This window comes from Arabidopsis lyrata, assembly GCF_000004255.2.
Source record: "Arabidopsis lyrata subsp. lyrata unplaced genomic scaffold ARALYscaffold_3, whole genome shotgun sequence".
NCBI classification, from domain to species: domain Eukaryota; kingdom Viridiplantae; phylum Streptophyta; class Magnoliopsida; order Brassicales; family Brassicaceae; genus Arabidopsis; species Arabidopsis lyrata.
Genome location: NW_003302553.1, coordinates 3,044,159 through 3,064,592, shown reverse-complemented (window position 1 = coordinate 3,064,592; position 20,434 = coordinate 3,044,159). Strand labels below are relative to the sequence as shown.

The 20,434-nt window shown below is 37.7% G+C and overlaps 7 protein-coding genes across 10 annotated transcripts; 4 read left to right on the top strand and 3 right to left on the bottom strand.

Moving 5' to 3' along the window:
- Positions 1 to 1,124: 1,124 nt before the first annotated feature.
- LOC9320704 (FHA domain-containing protein FHA2) lies at positions 1,125 to 2,954 on the bottom strand. 2 transcript variants are annotated; one of them, XM_021033403.1, is made up of 4 exons: positions 2,243 to 2,954; positions 1,905 to 2,053; positions 1,756 to 1,825; positions 1,364 to 1,545 (listed from the first exon to the last, which is right to left on the bottom strand). In XM_021033403.1, exons 1-4 carry the CDS (start codon positions 2,820 to 2,822, stop codon positions 1,466 to 1,468), a joined length of 879 nt encoding a protein of 292 aa, XP_020889062.1. In that variant the 5' UTR covers positions 2,823 to 2,954; the 3' UTR covers positions 1,364 to 1,465. The 2 variants fall into 2 exon arrangements, with proteins under 2 accessions (XP_002882519.1, XP_020889062.1); XM_002882473.2 differs by lacking the exon at positions 1,756 to 1,825 and having other exon boundaries at positions 1,125 to 1,545; positions 2,243 to 2,947.
- A 3,374-nt stretch (positions 2,955 to 6,328) lies between these two features.
- On the top strand, positions 6,329 to 8,147 carry LOC9320703 (ninja-family protein 6). Its single transcript, XM_002884591.2, has 2 exons — positions 6,329 to 7,027; positions 7,503 to 8,147. The coding sequence occupies exons 1-2, from the start codon at positions 6,580 to 6,582 to the stop codon at positions 7,934 to 7,936; spliced, it is 882 nt and encodes a 293-aa protein (XP_002884637.2). The 5' UTR covers positions 6,329 to 6,579; the 3' UTR covers positions 7,937 to 8,147.
- A 503-nt stretch (positions 8,148 to 8,650) lies between these two features.
- Positions 8,651 to 12,248, top strand: LOC9320702 (putative G3BP-like protein). 2 transcript variants are annotated; one of them, XM_021030486.1, is made up of 14 exons: positions 8,651 to 8,874; positions 9,045 to 9,103; positions 9,187 to 9,321; positions 9,400 to 9,643; positions 9,731 to 9,813; positions 9,890 to 9,989; positions 10,084 to 10,211; positions 10,300 to 10,365; positions 10,446 to 10,509; positions 10,617 to 10,813; positions 10,899 to 10,958; positions 11,084 to 11,147; positions 11,228 to 11,707; positions 11,782 to 12,248. In XM_021030486.1, exons 2-14 carry the CDS (start codon positions 9,074 to 9,076, stop codon positions 11,949 to 11,951), a joined length of 1,821 nt encoding a protein of 606 aa, XP_020886145.1. In that variant the 5' UTR covers positions 8,651 to 8,874; positions 9,045 to 9,073; the 3' UTR covers positions 11,952 to 12,248. The 2 variants fall into 2 exon arrangements, with proteins under 2 accessions (XP_020886145.1, XP_020886146.1); XM_021030487.1 differs by having other exon boundaries at positions 11,844 to 11,938.
- Positions 12,249 to 12,680: 432 nt separating this feature from the next.
- Positions 12,681 to 15,224, top strand: LOC110229727. Its single transcript, XM_021030490.1, has 9 exons — positions 12,681 to 12,786; positions 12,973 to 13,024; positions 13,114 to 13,248; positions 13,326 to 13,590; positions 13,681 to 13,872; positions 13,965 to 14,089; positions 14,179 to 14,244; positions 14,324 to 14,387; positions 14,476 to 15,224. Exons 2-9 carry the CDS (start codon positions 12,995 to 12,997, stop codon positions 14,952 to 14,954), a joined length of 1,356 nt encoding a protein of 451 aa, XP_020886149.1. The 5' UTR covers positions 12,681 to 12,786; positions 12,973 to 12,994; the 3' UTR covers positions 14,955 to 15,224.
- A 99-nt stretch (positions 15,225 to 15,323) lies between these two features.
- On the top strand, positions 15,324 to 17,908 carry LOC9318586 (putative G3BP-like protein). Its single transcript, XM_021030488.1, has 11 exons — positions 15,324 to 15,733; positions 15,818 to 15,952; positions 16,034 to 16,277; positions 16,347 to 16,474; positions 16,554 to 16,613; positions 16,711 to 16,774; positions 16,866 to 16,949; positions 17,035 to 17,106; positions 17,200 to 17,330; positions 17,416 to 17,475; positions 17,552 to 17,908. The coding sequence occupies exons 1-11, from the start codon at positions 15,701 to 15,703 to the stop codon at positions 17,624 to 17,626; spliced, it is 1,086 nt and encodes a 361-aa protein (XP_020886147.1). The 5' UTR covers positions 15,324 to 15,700; the 3' UTR covers positions 17,627 to 17,908.
- A 99-nt stretch (positions 17,909 to 18,007) lies between these two features.
- On the bottom strand, positions 18,008 to 18,487 carry LOC110229728 (wound-induced basic protein). The gene is made up of 2 exons (XM_021030491.1): positions 18,297 to 18,487; positions 18,008 to 18,171 (listed from the first exon to the last, which is right to left on the bottom strand). Exons 1-2 carry the CDS (start codon positions 18,365 to 18,367, stop codon positions 18,102 to 18,104), a joined length of 141 nt encoding a protein of 46 aa, XP_020886150.1. The 5' UTR covers positions 18,368 to 18,487; the 3' UTR covers positions 18,008 to 18,101.
- A 178-nt stretch (positions 18,488 to 18,665) lies between these two features.
- LOC9320701 (FHA domain-containing protein FHA2) lies at positions 18,666 to 20,352 on the bottom strand. 2 transcript variants are annotated; one of them, XM_002882472.2, is made up of 3 exons: positions 19,614 to 20,305; positions 19,276 to 19,433; positions 18,666 to 19,058 (listed from the first exon to the last, which is right to left on the bottom strand). In XM_002882472.2, exons 1-3 carry the CDS (start codon positions 20,200 to 20,202, stop codon positions 18,849 to 18,851), a joined length of 957 nt encoding a protein of 318 aa, XP_002882518.1. In that variant the 5' UTR covers positions 20,203 to 20,305; the 3' UTR covers positions 18,666 to 18,848. The 2 variants fall into 2 exon arrangements, with proteins under 2 accessions (XP_002882518.1, XP_020886148.1); XM_021030489.1 differs by having other exon boundaries at positions 18,979 to 19,075; positions 19,358 to 19,433; positions 19,614 to 20,352.
- Positions 20,353 to 20,434: the final 82 nt, after the last annotated feature.

Here is a 20,434-nt window from a genome sequence, read left to right as displayed (position 1 = left end):
TAGAATATCTTACGTTAATAATTTGGAGGAGAAAACAAGGATTACTAAAACCCAGGTTATGGTTCTTTAATTATTGTAAAGCATATGGATTATTGTTAACGTATTTCAACAACTTTAGTCACTAATGATAATAAAAACTCTGTATGTTCAAAATCAAAGACTTTATATATGTTTTCAATGGATTCATGATAAATCACATCAATTATTACAATTTACAAATATATAGTCGGTGAAAAACGGATTATCTTTTGTTAATAGTTTTGAGTGAAAACTGTAAAATCTATTACTTTATAGTTTTTTTTTTATCTAAGGCTTTTTGCTTGCATGTTTGCATTTTTTTTCTATCTAATATTTTCGACGAATTTTAGAAAAACTTATGCCACTGCGGTACTGTCCCACTGCGCGCCAGTTGCAATCAAGAAAAACAAGAATCTAAGGAGTTTTCTTTATTTATTGCTCTTAAGTCTTAAGTTAAAAAAAAAGAAAGGCAAGTTGATAGACACATGGTGCAGCAGCTAGCGCCAAACCATGTATAAAAAAACCGCAAGTTGGTGCAGCAGCTAGCGCCAAACCATGTATAAAAAAACCGCAAGTTGGTGCAGCAGCGCCAAACTATAACTGAAACAAAATTGTTAAAATAAAAAAAAAAAAAACAAAAAACAAATGTTATTGCGAACAGCTTAAGATCTTGACCACCGACGATCAAACAAGAGAAGAAAGTAGGTTTTTGGGTTTGAATAAAGCGTTTTCATTAGGCTAAAACTTAATAGGCTCGAATTTGTAAATTGTAAAATAAACTTTAATCTGGGATATCTCTCTTGATGTGTTGTGTGTAACATGGGATCCTCTAGAGTAACAAGCAGCAGCAAGCTGACGTGCCGATCGTTGAAAGAAAAGTGAAACAAAATCATTTTTTTTTTTTTTTTTTTTTTTTTTTTTTTCTTACTACTTTCGGATTGTGATATATTTTCGTTTTATTTTTCCTTTCGTTATCGCTAAAGTAGAAAATCTGCTAATCAAATTAAATCAGCTTTCTCCATACAGAAACAACTAAAAGGTATTGAATAGCATGGCTGTAAATACTAAATAGCTTATGCTATCTCTTGTATTAGAAAAGATAGAAAAAGTTAAATCCGAGAGTGTTTTTTTACTCATCAAATGTCATAGTCATTCTAACATATAAAACGTGACAAAGAAAAGAGAGAAAAGCATAATCCGACGAGTCACCAAGGTCAAAACAGTAACCCCACTTCTACACTCATTTCGTGGAAACATTAAAGATATACTACTAACAATCATCCTGCAATAACAATAGTAGCATAATCATCTTGGTGATTATGGGAGTAGGGAAACGAGGGAAACGAATTCAAGTGTAACTCTTCCCTTTGATCTAGTGTTGATGACGAAATGCTCCGGGTATTTTCTCAGTAGCATCAGCAAACCGTACCATGGTTTACCCTTTGCTTCAGGGATAGCCCAGTCTTCTTGGGTCAGGTATCTTCTTACTCGACTGTGATGCCATACGTTTCCATACTCCTTTAATATCTGTCACCGACCAACCACTACCATGCATTAGCCATTATACTGAATCACAAAGAGCTTGATTTATAGAAACAGGCCTTAGTTGCCAAATCTAGTTATTCAAAACATGTGGAGTAATTAACACACTTTCTAGACTTATATAAAAGTAAGTAGCGCAATTCCATCGGAAAACTGATCAAGGACCTAGCTTTGCACTAATTCTCACAAATCTACCTGGACACCATGCAAGCTTGTTTTGAATGGATAAATCCCACCAGTGATATGCTCCTAATGTTCCCATTAACTAGTATAGATTGTTAAAGACCTATTAAACAATCCTGTAAAATAACAAAGAGGCATGGAAATTTCTCATAAGAACCAACCACCGAATGAAGTTTTTCCATGGGCATCCAGTCTCCCGGACCACACAAATCGGAAAGCACAGTGGCAACAGATGATACAACATCTTTCTCCTCCAGTTGCAAAAATTGTTGATCATCAGCTTCACGATCTACCTTTGATCTCTTCTTCTCTGCACACAAGAAGCAGATACAATGTCGTGGTGTCACTATCATTCAATCCAAGTTTAACAAGGTTCCATCAGCAATCACCACAGTAAAACTTATACTCAAAGTCTAAAACAAGCCTGATTTGATCAAGTAAGCATCATAATCTGAAATTGCCCAATGAAATTAAGCTATCATGAGCAATCTGGTTTTACCTCCGGAAGCATATACTACTTCATATCCATCTCTCCTTGTTTTCTTTCCACTTCCCCTGATATCCTCCCCATCGTCGTCGTCATCATCGTACTCATATAACTCTCTACTCCGGACGGCCTTCTTACCCGACCCGGAACCTGGACCCGAATGATAGTTATGGTACGGAACAACACTAGTCTGCCCTGAGACGTGGTGCCTGGGTCCCAATGGCCCGCCTAGGATACTCCGAACCGGAAGCAGGAAGTAGAACTCTTTGTCACCAATCTGCAAAAGGTCTTGTGAATCGAGCTTGACGTTAGGATTCCCAGGGAGATGGAGGACACCTTCAACGAGGCAGCCATTTTTGCCAAGGACCTCGAGAGAGAAGCGTCGTCTAGTGAAGTCATAGAAGATCCGAGCGTGGTTGCGAGAAATGTTCATTCCGCCGCCGAGGGATGAGAGATCAACGTCGACGGTCGCTTTCTTAGAATTCCGGCCGAGTATAATGGAGTATGACTGCATATAGTATTCGAAATCTTCACCTTGAAGCTTCGCAAATCCGACCTCCACATCGCTCCCGCTTCCAACGGATGTAGCCATGCCGGGAAATTTCTCCGATTTGATCGGTTTTGAAGTCGGAGATATCAAAAAGGATCGAGACCGTCAAATTGGGGGATTGTAATCGTAATAAGACCTGTTTGGAAACCGATTTAGCTTATCTTGGATATGGATAGTCAGTTTAGTTATGTTTTTCGGTTAAAGGAAAAAATATTCTTCAGGTAAATGACTATTATTATACCCAACAAAAGAAACAGCTTTATTTGGGCCTCGCTAAGAACATAAGCCCATTAACTCAACCGGATCTTAGGGGGTGTATTGGAAGTAGGATTTTGGAAGATATTGGTTTTTCTTTAAAATGACATGTTATTCAACTTGAGATTTGTAAATATCTTCTCAAATCCTTTGTTATTAAAACTGAAATTTATATAAAATCATTCAAAATAACTCATAATCTCCTGTTATTCAATCAAGAATTTATAAAACTCATATCAAATCTATTGTTATTCAAACTTAACAAATTTTTTTTTAATAAAATACTAATCACTGATTCTGGGTGACTTTGGATAAATTTTTAGTTGAAAAATAGCACGAAAAAATCCCACCTCTAGAGGTGTTATTCACAAGGATTTGATAAAATTAAAATTTCACAGAAAAACTCTGCAAACATATCCTCATCGTCCTTCTCTTGTCTTTCATTCCATATTCTTGGAAAAAGAGGGTTTCACACTCTGATTCTGCATTGATCGATCGATTGTGAAAAACTAATTGCTTCCAGTAATCGAATCCATACACGAATTCAATTTCCGATTGAACCCTAGTGTCCGATTCTCCAACCAATTCTGTGTTTTTCACAGGCAAAATCTAAACTCGAGAATGTAGAAACTCTGATCATTCTCCGCTCTTGTCTTTATGCTTCTTCCTTCTGATCTTTTTTTTCGTTCGTTATTGTAACTTCGTGACAGCAAGTGAACATTCATAGGAAGTTTGAGATAGCAACTCATAAAGTTTTTTGAAGAGTCTCTGAAATTAACGGTTCTCGATGAACTTGGTGTCAAGCTCTTGACTGATGTTGCGAAATTGGAAACGAATCAGAGATTACAAATGGTTGTTTGCTCCCTTTTTCACTTCATTCAGTGAAAGTTCAATTATGTTTTTGTCTGTAGTAACAATTCAATGGTGTTATAGTATATAGTTAAAAGGAAAGGATACTCAGGTCAGTCGTCCTTTAGCTTTTCCGAAGGTTTGGTTTGTTGTTTTGATTTGGTCTTTAGAAGTTTCGTAGCTTTTTGTTTTGATTCTTATCTACGAGATAACATATACTAGGGGATAATTCAACTGCTTGTTTGACTTCCCCTAAGTAACTTTTTGTTCAGATATAATTCATCAAGATACAAAATTTTCAAAATCAGTAATGGTCTTTCCCTCTCTAAGTTCTGATTCTCAAATGTTATCAGGTCTTTCTTTTTTATTAAAGGTGCATGAAACCTTAGGGGATACATAAAAAATTTGCAGAGCACTATTTAAGAAGCTGGTTTTGTGGGTTTCTTGTTATTTTGTTTATGCAGACATGGTGACGTTTTAGCAAACATGCAATCTTGGTGCCACACAAGATTGCACCAATGTCAAATATCAAATTACTATTGCTTAGCTTCAAAAGTTGCATATTTACATCTAAAGTTTGAGTTAGTCCTATGTGTGGTTTCTCTTATGATGTTTCATTTGGTTTTATGTTTATATCTTTTGCTTCACGAGACAGAATTGAAGCCACACAAGTTATGAAACCCAACCAAACTGAAACATTATTCCGATATATTTGTTGGTAGAATATGTAGGATTAAAAATCTCAATGGGCACATCACATGAGATCAACGCCACAACAACATCACAAACACCAAATAATCCTCGGAGAGGAGAAGATGATCATGAGAGCAGAGCACCGTTTAAACAATTCAATGGTGGATTCACCAAAAAAAACAATTCAATGGTGGGGTTTGATTGGTCACAATTTCGTTCGTGAAACCCAGTTAGTTTTTTTTCTTTTTTTTTTTTTTGTTTTTTTTTGTTCTAAAGTATCCCAAATCACTCAAAGTTAAATAATAAACTCCCCTCAAAATCTCACCAAATCACCAATCATTTAAAAAAATAAATAGCCTAACAAATCAACCCAAATATTTTTAAAACTTATCAAATCTCTCAAAAACCTAAAATATTCAAATTCCACCAAATCTTCTAAAATTATAGTTCCAATACACCCCCCTTAATGTCCATAAACACATGACTTATTAGTTTGTAATATTTTGTCAAACCTTATCTGATAAGAGCATACACAATGGTAAATTTTGTGTATGGGTGTGAGTATTAAAATAATTAAAAGTAAGAGAACAGTGCACTTGGAATATGTATGCGAGTGTTAGTTTACAACCGAGTGTGAGGGGCAGGTGTCTTTGTTTGGTTGGTTCTGATTTTTTTATATTAAAAATTTGTTTTTATCTCTCCTCTCTGTTCCTTCGATGAAAACAATTTTTCATTTTTCCTCTGTGTTCCTCCTCTGTTCCTCATCTCTCCTCTCTCCTCTCTAACTTTATTTTACTAATTTAATTTGCCTCACGTCTATCTTCTTGAGTGCCGCACTGCTGATGCTCTAAGCATGACATGAAATATGAATCATGTGATAATTGGAAGGAATATAGAGCATCAACCGCGGGTAAAGCAAACTTATACTAGAAGACAATTGAATCAAGGACTTGAATACTTGATGATATAAATAAAGACCAAGCATAATAATAATCGAAAACCTTAGCTAATTAAACGTTTTTTTTTTTTTTTTGAAACAGAAAGGTCATAAAAATACCGTCACATTTTGGTAAAAAAATAGCAAAGTTAAGCATGGTTTTCTTTTTCTAAAATCTTTGTTTGCAATTTAAAAATAAAATTAAAAATCACAAGAAGAAAAAGAACATTAACTTTGCTATTTTTCGAATATATATTCAAAGAATCTTCTTTCTTTCCACTTTCCAGGTGCAATTCATGCAAGAGGAAGGCTGGAACTTTTGATAGCTAAGCTATAAGCAACTTCAACAAGCTGTTCCACGATTCGAAGCAAGACACGAGTCATTTATCACCACATAGTTTCTTTACCGCCATTTGTCATCTACCACGTGCCCATGAATCCGGCCAACATGAACCACGTGGACACACATCAGATGAGATTAACCGTAACGGCGTCATTTGCTGACCTGGACTGTCTAACATATTACACTGTCTATCGAAGATGCTCGACACGTGTCAATCACGGAGTCGTGTTCGTGCTCGAGATTCGCGGAGTCAGATACGAGACAGAGAAACTGAAAACTCAAACGTGTCCTCGTCAAGCCAGCAGGATATCAAAGTACACGTGTTAACTGTTTTCATGCACGTGTTACACGTGGCGGCCTTGGTACTTTTCGTCATAATTTTACGTTGATTTTTACAACCATTGGAAATAGAAAACCAACAAAATAAATGGAAAGCGTTTATCGATAATCCGAAGTTGTAGCGCTAATATAGTTCCTTAACCTTTCTCCTAATTAACAGATTCATTATGAATCTTACGTGTAATTTGAAACCGCCCATGTCCAACTATCCTTATCGGACATGTGTCATGTTCCAAAGCCTTCCCTTCTCTTTTTAATTATCTCCGCCTCTTATAATATTCCTTTCTCTTACAAAAAGTTGGCGAAGCTTCAAAACCCTTCAAGAGAACAACTTTGCAGAAGACAAGAAACCATTTCTTTTTGGATTTTCTTTTTGACATTATATGTTTGTTGAATCTTTATCAATGACAACGAAGTTTGGAGAAGATGAGAATGTGGACGTCGAGCTAGAGCTATGTCTTTCCCTGGGAGGTCCTTTCAAGAAAACAGAGAAATCTAAACCAATAGGACCATCTGAATCCGTCGAATGCGCAAAGGGTACCGGCGTTAATCTTGAGGATGAAACGACGAATGTGACGAGGATAAAGGAAACGCGGAAGAAGCGGGAGGCGAAGCAGCAGCAGAGAAGCGGAGAAGAAGAAGAGTGCAAGAGGATGAGAACAGAATGTAACGGAGTTACTAACGGCGAGGATATGGATTTGAGCTTTAGCAAAATGGGTAACGGTTACGGGTCGGGTCAACTTAAGGAAAACCGTAAAGACGTTACGATTGGGTCACCCATTTGCACCTCCTCCGACGTATCCGATCCCAGCAGCTCTTCTCGCCACGAAGGTATATAACTACATTTTTATAATTAATGTTTAATTGGTATCTCTATAAATATTTGGACAAAGTCGGGATTCTATAGGAAAATAAGATTAATTATATTTAATGATTATTTGAAAGGGATACATATAAGTATACACTAAAATTTTTGAATTTCTATCGACAATGTTTTTAATTAACTTCGTTTATATTTGCAATCTTTTTAATTAAAATGTTACTTTCCAAAACTTAAATTAGAAAAAGAAAAAAAATTGTCAATAACAAAATGTTTGATGAGGTTTGAATTTGATTTAATATTAATTAACCCCAACAAATACAAAAATTATATTTCCTAGCATCTCTTTTATAGTATTATATAACGTTATTATAGCTTTTTTTTGGGTCAAAAGATATTACAGTTCTTGTTGATTCTATTGATTCACGAAAATTATGGTATGTGCATGAAGATGATTCGGAATTATCAATTATGGTTAATCTTCAGGTGGAAGTGGCGATATTGGGGCACAATCTGGCCAAACCAAACCGGTTGGACCTCCGGTTAACAACATTGGGATTGGTACAGAGCAAACCGTGCATAGCACAGACGGTTCAAAAGATGCGGTGGTAGTGGAGACCCAAGCATTGTCCAACTCTGTAACAAAAAAGACTGGGAAGCCACCAAAACCGCATACCAACAGTAACGGTAACGGCAGTTTGCTTCCGTTTGCTCAGATGCCTTGCGTGACTAGCACCGGCAACGGTCCCGAGGGCAAAACCGTAAATGGCTTTCTATACCGGTACTCAAAATCAGAGATCAGTATAATCTGTGTCTGCCATGGAACGTCTTTCTCGCCGGCTGAGTTCATCGTTCACGCCGGTGGGACTAATGTGTCACATCCGTTGAGGCATATAACTGTTGTTCCCTCAACTTTGTGAACTACAGCTTCATCTTTATACTCTTTGTCTTGTGTTTTTTACTTTTTATGTATATATGTTTCACTGATGGACATTTTGAGTTTCATCTCTATCGGTGGTTTCTTAGATTTTTGTTTTTTCTTCTTAACATTTTTCAACTAATTTAACACTTAATTTTGTTGCATTGTCACGTCTTCTTAACGCATTAGTAAAAATGAAGAATTCGTAGTTACATACTCCCTCTGTTTTTTAAAAGTTGTCGTTTTAACTGTATTTGGACAAATTAAGAAAATGTATACAATGACTATATTAACCTCATAAAAATGACAAATAATTATTTACAAATAATTTGTGTTCAATTAAAATGAGAGTAATTTGGGTAGTTATTGGCATAAATTACATTATTACCTTAAAACGACAACTAATTTAAAACAAAAAAAAGTTCTAAAACGACAACTATTCGAAAACGGAGGGAGTATATATATTTGTCTATTCGGTTTCATATGATTTGATTGAATTCGTCAACAAATATTCTTTGGTAAAAGAAACATTTAAAAGATTTAACAATTTCCGGCAATTGGTCCCATGAAAAACTTGAAAATCTTTCGGCTTCTCTACGAAAAGAAAACGAAAAAAAAAATCAGTTAACCATAACAGATTTAAGTATATAACTGATTGTCAATATAAACATCTTACGAAATTGTTTATCAAAAAAAAAAAAAAAACATCTTACGAAATTGCATAAATAGGGCTGACTCTTTGCGAGTGAAACGAAAATAAAAATAAAAATTTCAGCATCTTTTTCTCTGGCGCTCTTCGTCTCTTACTGTGCTTGTTCCTTCTCGCGAATAAATCCTAGGAGCCGCCATTGACGTGGGTCTCGCAGAACTCGGAGCTACTCATATTCAATCTTCTTCACTACCACAAACATCTCTCTATCCCCCTCGGTGTAATTTCAGGTGAGTCTGCTTTCAACGATTTCGGCATCTTTCGCGTTTGGTTGTGGGGATTTAGTGAAACGCGAAGACAATCTTTATACTTCTTTCTTCATCTTCTTAACAGATAAGCCATTTCTTTTATGATTATGTTCGCAAGATCTAACGATTTTGCGTTGGAACTTGATCTTTAGATACAGGGCATTGCTTATTCTCTGCATCGATGAATCCTCATCCATATTCTGCAAAACAGGTATTATAGAGAATCCAACAACTGTATGATCTGTTCTTCGGATTTCATTTTCCTGTGATTGTAACTCTCTGTGTAAAACGTAGGTGGGGGATGAATTTGCAAGGCAATACTATCAGACCTTGCAAAACTCCCCGGAAAATATCTATCTGCTTTATAAAGACAACAGTAAGATTTCACGGCCTGGACTCGATGGAACGATGCGTGTCTTCACTTTATCGGTAAAGATACTTTTCCTCATTGACTTAGTTAAACATTGGTGAAATCTTGGTTCTGAATGAGTCCTAATCTTGGAACAGGATGTGGATGAGAATGATCTTAAAATGCAATCTTCTGGTGGTTTTGATTCGGTTGAGGTAACCAGTGTCACGTCCCAAGACTCTCATGAGAAGGGTATTGTCGTCGCTGTTTATGGCTACTTCACTTTCAACGAGAGACCAGCAAGGAACTTCACACAAAGTTTCTTTCTTGCTCCCCAAGAAAAAGGCTACTTTGTTTTGACCGACATGTTCAAGTTTGTTGATATACCCGAGGCTAATGATGGTGAGTAACAGTTCAATTTTAAGCAGCCTCCACATTTTGCTTTGCGAAGAAAGTGTCTAAGACCTTGATTTAATGCTAATGGTTCAGTCATAGAGGAGAAAGTTCCAGAAACAGAGGAAGCTGCACTGAGAGTTTCTGAAAATGTCCCCAAGCTATCTTATGCCTCTGTTGTAAGTGGACACTCCACAATAATCTACATGTTTAACTTCGGGATTTGGGTACTCATATAATTAATAATACGTGAAGGTGATGAAGGAAATACGAATAGGTCAAGGTCAACATTTTTCGTCTTGTGATTATTCTCCAGAGATAAAACCTATAAATGGGAACAGTCGGGAGTCTCAAAGTAAAAAAATTGATTTTCTCCCATTTTATATCTTTTATCTATCATGTTTGTTTATTTACAATCTCTCTTTAACATTTGGTTTGTTTATTACCAGTGGTATCTGAGGGTGCAGCCATTTGTGTGAAAAATCTTCCTCTAAATGCAACCATTGCCTTGGTTAAGAATGCACTTAAGCAGTTTGGGGAAATTAGAAGAGGTGGAGTTAAAGTTAGAAGCACAAAGGTAAAATGTTATTCAACTAACAAGATTTTTTTTTAACACTTTCTTCTTCATGGAAACACTAATTTGTCTACTTGTATAAATCTGGTAGTACTATGAAGGGAAATATGCTTATGTGGAGTTTGAGGAAGCAGATGCCGCCAACAGGGCAATAATGGTAGGCGCTTTTGGACCTTGATGACCCTTGTTTAACTGTTTGATCGGTGCTTTGATAATGCTGGCATGAATCTTATTCAGGCGTCTCCTCTAAGTATTGATGGGTACAGAATTTACTTGGAGAAGAAGCAACCTTACTACAAAAGTGAGTATTAGTTAGTCTCTGTAACTGTTAAACAATTGTTCTCAAGGCTTTAGTTTTGTTTGGTTCAGAATCAGGTCAACACTCTTCGTCTTGTGATCATTCTACAGATATAAAAGCTGATGCAGGTGATGATACTGGAAATGGGAACAGTCAGGAGTCTCAAGGTAAAAAATTTGAGGAAGCTGCAGGCATTTGTGTTCAAAACCTTCCTCCAAATGCAACCATTGCCTTGGTTGAGAGGGTATTTAAGCAGTTTGGACAAATTAAAAAGGGACGAATTCAAGTTAGAAACCCTGCTAAGTCGGTAAGTGTTGAGTAATCTACTAACAAGCATTTTTCTTATTAATGGAAACGACGCTAATTTGGTTACACTTGTATGAAACTGGTAGAACTATTGGTATGCTTTTGTGGAGTTTGAGGAAGCAGATGCTGCCGAGAGGGCAATAAAGGTACGTGCTTTGGACCTGGACCTTTTTTATACATTTGCTCTGATCTTGGTTAAGGATTCACTTTGATCTCTTGAAACCACAAGTGTTAGATTGACTTTGATAATGCTGGCATGAATATTATTCAGGCGTCTCCTCTAAATATTGATGGGTATACAACTGACGTGGAGAAGAAGCTACCTTACTATAAAAGTGAGTATGTGGGAGGTATTAGTTAGTCTATGTAACGATCAAAGAATTGCCCTGAAGGCTCTAGTTTTGTTTGGTTTTAGAATCAGGCCGTTACTGTGAAAGCCCATTCGCTGGACCAGGAAACATACACAGAGGCGAGGGAGTGAGAGGATCACTAGGTAACCCCTTTTGTAACCGGCAGAAGATGATGGAGGAAGTGAGAGGAATAGACGTAAGGCAGAAGTTAATGATGGGATCGAGAGGAGCAGAAGTTTATGACTTGCACAAATGGCAAAAGATTATGGATCAATCGGAGGAGCAGATGAAGTTTCAGGAGGAAGAAGGACGACAACACAATCAAAACAGATATAGAAGCGAGGAAGTGAGAGGAACAGAAGGAGTTGTTGGTCTGGAGGAAGAAGAGAACCAAAACTGGGAGAAGTTAACGGAGGAACAGAGGAAGATTCAGGAGGAAGAAGGGCGACAATACAATCAAAACAGATATACAAGGGAGAAAACGAAAGAAACAGGAGGAGTTGGTGAAGAAGTGAGAGGAACAGAAGCTCACGAAGCTAATAATGGTATCAGTTCAATTGTAAGCAGCCTTCATATTTTATCAACTCTATTTGACATATATCTTTTGTTTATTTATCAGCGAGTAAGCTTCAGGAGGAAGCGGGACAAACAGAAGTTGTTCATTCTTGGGACTATGAGCAGATAATGGAGGAACATAGGAAGTTTCTGGAGGAACAAGAAGAGGAATCAAAACTGAACCTGACTAGTTATGTAGAAGATATTGAGGCTTTTTATTTGGGTGTTTTATGATCATACAGTATATATAAAATAACTTACTGATTGTTTCCTTTAATTTAGTGGCATCAATGGTCAGACTTATTATGGATCAATCAATGGGATTTTTCATGAGGAATTTTGGAATTTTGACTCGATGAAACTGGCTACTAATGAAAGAAACAGGAGGAGTTGGTCAAATTCCGGAGGAAAAAGAAGAGAATCCAAACTAATTTTGACTAGCTATATATGTAATTATAATGATTGATATGTAAGTTGACTAGGAAGTTACAGTAAAAGAACACGCAGAGATATTGGTTCTTAAAGTGGCATCAATGGACGGGATTTGTGTGAAGGTTTTAGAAGAGAAAGCTTGAAAATCTGGGTGTGTGACCATTAAAGGAGATAAATTTAAGCTAAATACAGTAGTATAATCCACATAGAAACTTTAATTACGTTTAATGTGAGCATAAATATAATTACATAGATAACATATTCGGTTAACCATAATAACAGATTATATAACCAACAACGTTGACTATTTTTTACTCTTCCTTCCAAATAAAACGGTCAACGGTTGGACGTAGACTCGTTTTAGCGCTGCTCAGTGGCAATAAATGTAAATATGTATATCTTACGAAATTGCATAAATAGGACTCTCTGCGACTGAAACCGAAACGAGAAAGCCAAATCAAAAAAAAGTTGTCAGCTTCTTTCTCTCGCGCTCTTCGTCTCTCATTGTGCTACTTCTTTCTTGCGAATAAACCCTAGCAACCGCCATTAACGTGGGTCTCGCAGAACTTGGAGCTACTCATATTCAATCTTCTTCACTACCACAAACATCTCTCTCTCTCTCTCTCTCTCCCTCGCGGTGAGTCTTCTTTCAACGATTTCGGCATCTTTTGCATTTGGTTGTGGGGATTTAGAGAAACGCGAAGACAGTCTTTACAATTGTTTGATTCTTTCTTCGTCTTCTTAACAAGTAGCCATTTCTTTTGTGTTAGCCGCTGCTTCTCACCATTTCTTTTACGATTTCGCGTTTGGAACTTATCTTTAGATACAGGTTATTCTCTGTATCGATGGATCCTCATTCATATTCTGCAAAACAGGTATTGTATAGAATCCAACAACTGTATGCTCTGTTCTTCGGATTTCATTTATATTTTCCTGTGATTGTAACTCTCTGTATAAAACGTAGGTGGGGGATGAATTTGCAAGGCAATACTATCAGACCTTGCAAAACTCCCCGGAGAATCTCTATACGTTTTATAAAGATAACAGTACGATTTCACGGCCTGGACTAGATGGAACGATACGTGTCTTCACTTTATCGGTAAAGATACTTTTCCTGATCGACTTAGTAACTTTTGGTGAAATCTTGGTTCTGAATGAGTCCTAATCTTGGAACAGGATGTGGATGAGAATGATCTTAAAATGCAATCTTCTGATGGTTTTGATTCGGTTGTGATAACCAGTGTCACGTCCCAAGATTCTCATGAGCAGGGTTTCCTCGTGGCTGTTTATGGCTGCTTCACTTTCAACGAGAGACCTGCAAAGCACTTCACACAAAGTGTCTTTCTTGCTCCCCAAGAAGACGGCTACTTTGTTTTGACCGACATATTCAAGTTTGTTGATATACCCGAGGTTAATGCAGCCATTCCACCTGCTAATGATGGTGAGTAACAGTTCAATTTTAAGCAGCCTCCATGTTTTGCTTTGCAAGGAAGTAAGTGTCTAAGACCTAGATTTAATGTGAATGGTTCAGTCACGGAGGAGAAAGTTCCAGAAACGGAGGAAGCTGCACTGAGAGTTTCCGAACCAAGTCAAGGTTTTGAAAATGTTCCCAAGCTATCTCATGCCTCGGTTGTAAGTGGACACTCCAATCATCAACATTCTTCGTCTTGTGGTTATTCTCCAGAGATAAAACCTAGAAATGGGAACAGTCAGGAGTCTCGAGGTAAAAAATTTGATTTTCTCCTATTTTATCTTTATCTATCCTGTTTGTTTAAGTTATACACTCTCTTTAACCTTTGGTTTGTTTATTACCAGCGGTATCTGAGGCATGCATTTATCTTCATTGGCTTCCTACAAAAACAACCGTTGCCTTGGTTGAGAATGCATTTAAGCAGTTTGGAAAAATTAGAAGAGGTGGAGTTGAACTTAGAAGCAAAAAGGTAAAATGTTATTCAACTAACAAGCATTTTGTTTTAACACTTTCTTCTTCATGGAAACACTAATTTGTCTACTTGTATAAAACTGGTAGAGATATAAAGGGAAATATGCTTATGTGGAGTTTGAGGAAGCAGAGGCCGCCAACAGGGCAATAATGGTAGGCGCTTTGGACCTTGATGACCCTTGTTTAACTGTTTGATCGGTGTTTTGATAATGATGGCATGAATCTTATTCAGGCGTCTCCTCTAAGTATTTTTGGGTACAGAATTACCGTGCAGAAGAATCGATCTTACCTTAAAGGTGAGTATGTGGAAGGTATTAGTTAGTCTCTGTAACGTTCAAAGAATTGTGCTCAAGTAGGCTCCGGTTTTGTTTGGTTTGGAATCAGGTTACTGTGAAAGTCCATCCGCTGGACCAGGAAACATACACAGAGGCGAGGGAGTGAGAGGATCACTAGGTAACCCCTTTTATAACTGGCAGAAGATGATGGAGGAAGTGAGAGAAACAGACGTCTGGCAGAAGTTAATGATGGGATCGAGAGGAACAGAAGTTTATGACTTGCACAACTGGCAAAAGATTATGGATCAATCGGAGGAGCAGATGAAGTTTCAGGAGGAACAAGGACGACAATACAATCACAACAGATATACAAGCGAGGAAGTGAGAGGAACAGAAGAATTTGGTCTGGAAGAAGAAGAAGAAGAAGAGAACCAAAACTGGGAGACTTTAACGGAGGAACAGGGGAAGATTCAGGAGGAAGAAGGGCGACAATACAATCAAAACAGATATACAAGGGAGCAAATGAAAGAAACAGGAGGAGCTGGTCAAATTCCGGAGGAAGAAGAAGAAGAAGATGATCAAAACTAGATATGTAATTATAATGATTGATTTGTGAGATGACTAGGAAGTTACAGTAAAAGAACACGTAGAGATATTGGTTCTTGAAGACATATTTTGAATCAATGAATGGGATTTTTGTTAAGGTTTTAGAAGAGAAGCTTGAAAATCTGGATGTGTGACCAATAAAGGAGATAAATTTAGGCTAACGATAAATTGTTTCTCTAGTCGTTTTAGGAGAATTAAAAAATTCGGAAGTCATTTGCCCTTTTGAGCATTGGCCCTTGAACCGATAAACATATTCGGTTAAACATTACAGATTATATAACCAACAACATCGAATATATTTTTTTGTATTCCTTCAAAATAAAACGGTCAACGCGTCAACGGTTAGACGTAGACTCGTTTTAGCGCTGCTCTCAGACTCAGTGGCAACAAATGTAAATATGTACATCTTACGAAATTGCATAAATAGGACTCTCTGCGACTGAAACGAAACGAGAAAGCCAAATCAAAAAAAAGTTCTCTCACGCTCTTCGTCTCTTACCTGCTTCTTCCTTCTCGCGAATAAACCCTAGAAACCGCCATTGAAGTTGGTGTCGCAGACCTCGGTGAAACGTAAAGGCAAAATCTTTGCTTCTTCCTTCATTTTCTTAACAATCTTTTGCTCAAGATTGGATTCTTTGGTTATATGCTTATGTACTTGGCTAGATTTAAGGATCTTGAGTTTGGCATTTGATCTTTAGATTCAGGGCATTGGTTAACTCTCTGAACCAATGGATCCTGCTGCACAACATTCTGCTAAAATGGTATAGTAAATCTAATCAACTGTATGCTCTGTTCCATCGGATTTCATTTTCTTGTGATTATAACTCTCTGTATAAAACGTATAGCTAGGGGATGGATTTGCAGAGAACTACTATAAGACCTTGCAAAACTCCCCGAAGCTTCTCCCTCGCTACTATAAAGATGTCAGTAAGATTACACGGCCTGGACTTGATGGAACGATGCGTTCCTCTACCCTACAGGTTATATACTTTTCATGATCCCTGACCCTGAGTCGTTTTCAAGTAACTTTGGTCTGTTACTGATTCCTTATCTTGGAACAGGATATGATTGAGGATCTTGATATGCTATCTTCTAGTGATTTTGATACGGTTGAGGTAACCAGTTTCATCTCCCAAGAATCTCATAGTGGGGGTATCCTCGTCGTTGCTGATGGCTACTTCACTTCACAAGAGAGACCTGCAAGGAACTTCACACAAAACTTCTTTCTTGCTCCCCAAGAAAAAGGCTACTTTGTTTTGACTGACATGTTCAAGTTTGTTGACATCATCTCCGAGGCTAATGATGGTGAGTAACAAAGCAGCTTCAATATTTCGGTGTCTTTATCTAAAACCTTTTGTTTTGTTTATTTACCAGCGATAACTGAAGGTGCAGCCATTTGCGTTAAAAAACTTCCTCCTGATGCAACCATTACCTTAGTTGAGGATGCATTTAAGCAGTTTGGAGAAATTAGAAGAGGTGGAGTTGAAGTTAGGCACAAAAGGGTAAATGTTAACTAATCTACTAACAAGCATCGTTAATGGGGTAAACAAAAACACTAATTTGTGTTCTTGAAACTGGTAGAGCTTTTCTTATGGCTTTGTGGAGTTTAAGGAAGAAAGTGCCGCCCAGGCAGCAATAGAGGTACACGCTAGCATTTTGGTCTGACTACTTGGGGTTCAATTTTAGAATTGTCTGATTGGTTTTGATACTGTTGGCACTTGGCATGAATCTTATGCAGGCTTCTCCTGTAATGTTTGATTGGCGTAGCGTTTACGTGGAGAAGAAGCGACCTGACTATATAGGTGAGTTTGTGGGAGTGTTAGTAAATAATAGTCTCGGTTAATTGTCAAAGAATTGTGCTCAAGGATCCGGATTTGTTTGGTTGAGAATCAGGTTACTGGGAAACTCCATCCCCTGGACCAGGAATTATATACAGAAGCGAGGAAATGAGCGTAACAAAAGATCCTGGTAATAATGGTGGGTAACAAGACAATCAGTTCGATTATTATAAGCAGCCTCCATATTTTCAAGTGTCTAAGAAATGGAGGTAACGAAGTTGCAGATGAAGAATCACTGAGAGTTTATGAACCAGAGGATGATGATACTGGAAATGAGAATAATCAAGAGTCTCAAGGTAAAATATATACCTTTGATTTGTTTTTGGTCTTGTTTTTGAGTTGCAGATGTATGAATCACTGTATTTAACCTTTTTGTTTGTTTGTATCAGCGTTATATGAGAGTTGTGCAGTTCACGTTAGAAACCTTCCTCCAAATGCAACCACTGACTGGGTAGAGAATGCATTTGAGCAGTTTGGACCAATCAAAAGAGGAGGAGTTCAAGTTTTTAACCCTGGTTTGGTAAGTGTAATTAAGTAATCTACTAACAAGCATTTTTTCTTTTTAATGGAAACACTGATTTTGTGTACTTGTATGAAACTGGTAGGACGATTGGTTTGGTTTTGTGTGGTTTGTGCACGCAGATGCTGCCGAGAGCGCAGTAAAGGTACGTACGTGCTTTGATCTCTTGAAGCCATAAGTGTTAGATTGACTTTGCTAATGCTTGCATGAATCTTATTCAGGCATCTCCTCTATGGGTTGGTCAGCGAAAGCTTAAAGTGCAGAAGAAGCTTCGGCGAGTGCAGGAACAGAACTGAACCTGACTAGTTATGTAGATAATAGCCTGCAATTTACATTCACATATATGGTTTTAGTGATTTTTACCAACTGACTGTTCAGTTTTGGTTATTGGTAGTGACAACAACGTTCAGAGATATTAGGATTCATTGAAAGGTTTTTTTTTTTTTTTGGTGTTTTGCAATTAGACTCAAAGAAACTCGTTATGATCAATAGATGAACTTACTGAATGTTTTGTGAGTAGACCAAGAAGTTACAGTAAAAGAAAACGAATGTATTGGTTCCTTTAGTGGTATCAATGGTCAGACATATTTTGATGAGAATTTTGGGATTTGACTCGAAGAAATTGGCCACTAAACTCAGTTGATAAATAACCCAAAGAAGCCAATCCATTTGGCAAATGGCAATTGCAAGGAAAGAAACTTAATTCATTAAAATGATCCGTACAACTGAAATACCAGGAGAAGGTAAAGAGAAATTACAAGAAGATCTACTCTATTCATTCATAACAGGTTTGTTGTCGCTGGCTTTGGGCTTCTGTTCTCTTGGCTTGTCCTCCATTTTCCTGATTAAACATACGAAGATGATGATGAGATTAAGAAGAAGAGAAGAATGAAACATCACTAGATAGATCTAGGAACAACATCGAGATCATCTCATATTTGGATCAGGCAAGACAAGATTTTGTACCTTTTGTCGGACGAGCTACCCTTCTGGCTCAGGAAGGATCTGAACAGAACAGAGTTCACATCATAGATCATCTTCACTCTACTCTCTCGTTAAGCTTCGATCACAGATTTTTTTTAAAGCTTTTTCGATCTCAGAATATTGATTTAGTGGCTGCAACAGAAACGAGCATAACCCTAAGTTTCCACATTCCAACCATTTTATATTGTCTGGATACGTACTTGAGCCAGTTTGGGCCTTTTCTCTGTTTATGGCCCAACTCCACTAAACATTTAACGATTTCTGAATTGCATCCGTACGTTTATTTTTTCCCCTGATGTGCATGAATTATTTTTGCTCTTTGACGAAAGAAAAATCTCGATGGTTCGTTCGTTAGTAAGAAAAAGAAAATCAAAATCCCTCAACTGCAACGACCAAGAAGAAGTTGGAGTTTTTGGTGCAGAAAACCGACACAGCGTGTTACTAATCAGTGCCAAAATATTTTACATATGTAACAAAGAAAAGAGAGAAAAGCTTCTTAAATCTCAAACAATCGGAGTCACTAAGGTCAAGTTCTCATGTGAGTAGGGTAACGAGGGAAACGAATTCAAGGGTAACCCTTCCCTTTGATCTAGTGTTGATGACGAAATGCACCGGGTATTTTCTCAGCAGCATCAGCAAACCGTACCATGGTTTACCCTTTGCTTCAGGGATAGCCCAGTCTTCTTGTGTTAGGTATCTTCTTACTCGACTGTGATGCCATACGTTTCCATACTCCTTTAATATCTGTCACAGACCAACCCACTATCATGCATTAGCCATTATATTGAATCACAAAGAAGTTATTCAAAATCTGTGGAGTAACTGACATACTTTCTAGACTTAAACACAAGTACATAGCTTCACACTTATTCTAACCTGGATACTACACAAGTCTTGTTTCAATTACTCGTACTACGTTCTGTATTAGAAAAAGGTATGGAAATTTCAGGTAAGAACTAACCACCGCATGAAGTTTTTCCATAGGCATCCAGTCTCCCGGACCACACAAATCGGAAAGCACAGTGGCAACAGATGATACAACATCTTTTTCCTCCAGCTGCAAAACTTGTTGATCATCAGCTTCACGATCTACCTTTGATCTTCCCTCTCTCTTCTTCTCTGCACACATGAAGCAGATACAATATCATGCAATCCAACTTTAAGAAGTTTCAATCAGCAATCACAACAAGTTTTACTCAAAAGTCTAAAACATGAATGATCTGATCAAGTAAGCATCGTAACCTGAAACCTATTTAGTTACACAATGAAGTTAAGCTATCATAAGCAATCTGGTTTTACCTCCGGAAGCATAAACTTCATGTCCATCTCTCCTTGTTTTCTTTCCACTGCCTCTGATATCCTCCCCATCGTCATCTTCATCATCATCTTCATCATCGTACTCATACAACTCTCTACTCCTGACACCCTTTTTACCCGACCCAGAACCCGGACCTGACTGATAATTATGGTATGGAACAACACTAGTTTGCCCTGAGACGTGATGCCTAGGTCCCAATGGCCCACCTAAAATGCTCCGAACCGGAAGGAGAAAGTAAAACTCTTTGTCACCAATCTGCAAAAGGTCTTGTGAATCGAGCTTGACGTTAGGATTCCCAGGGAGATGGAGGACACCTTCAACGAGGCAACCATTTTTGCCAAGGACCTCGAGAGAGAAGCGGCGTCGCGTGAAGTCATAGAAGATCCGAGCGTGGTTGCGCGAAATGTTCATCCCGCCGCCGAGGGATGAGAGATCAACGTCGACGGTCGCTTTCTTAGAATTCCGGCCGAGTATAATGGAGTACGACTGCATATAGTACTCGAAATCCTCACCTTGAAGCTTAGCAAATCCAACCTCCACATCGCTTCCGCCTCCAACAGCCGTAGCCATGCCGTGAAATTCGCCGATTTGATCAAAAGCGCACCGGGACTTCTAAATTAGGGATTAGGGATTGCAATCGTAATAATTTCTGAAACGAAGCAAGATCTGTTTGGAAACCGGTTTAGCTTATCCAAGATAAAGGCTTATTTTGTGAAATGACGATTATACCCATGATATTAAGACCTGAATAAAAACCCTAATGACACGACTGTTTAAAACAGCCGAAAGGTGGAAACTATGA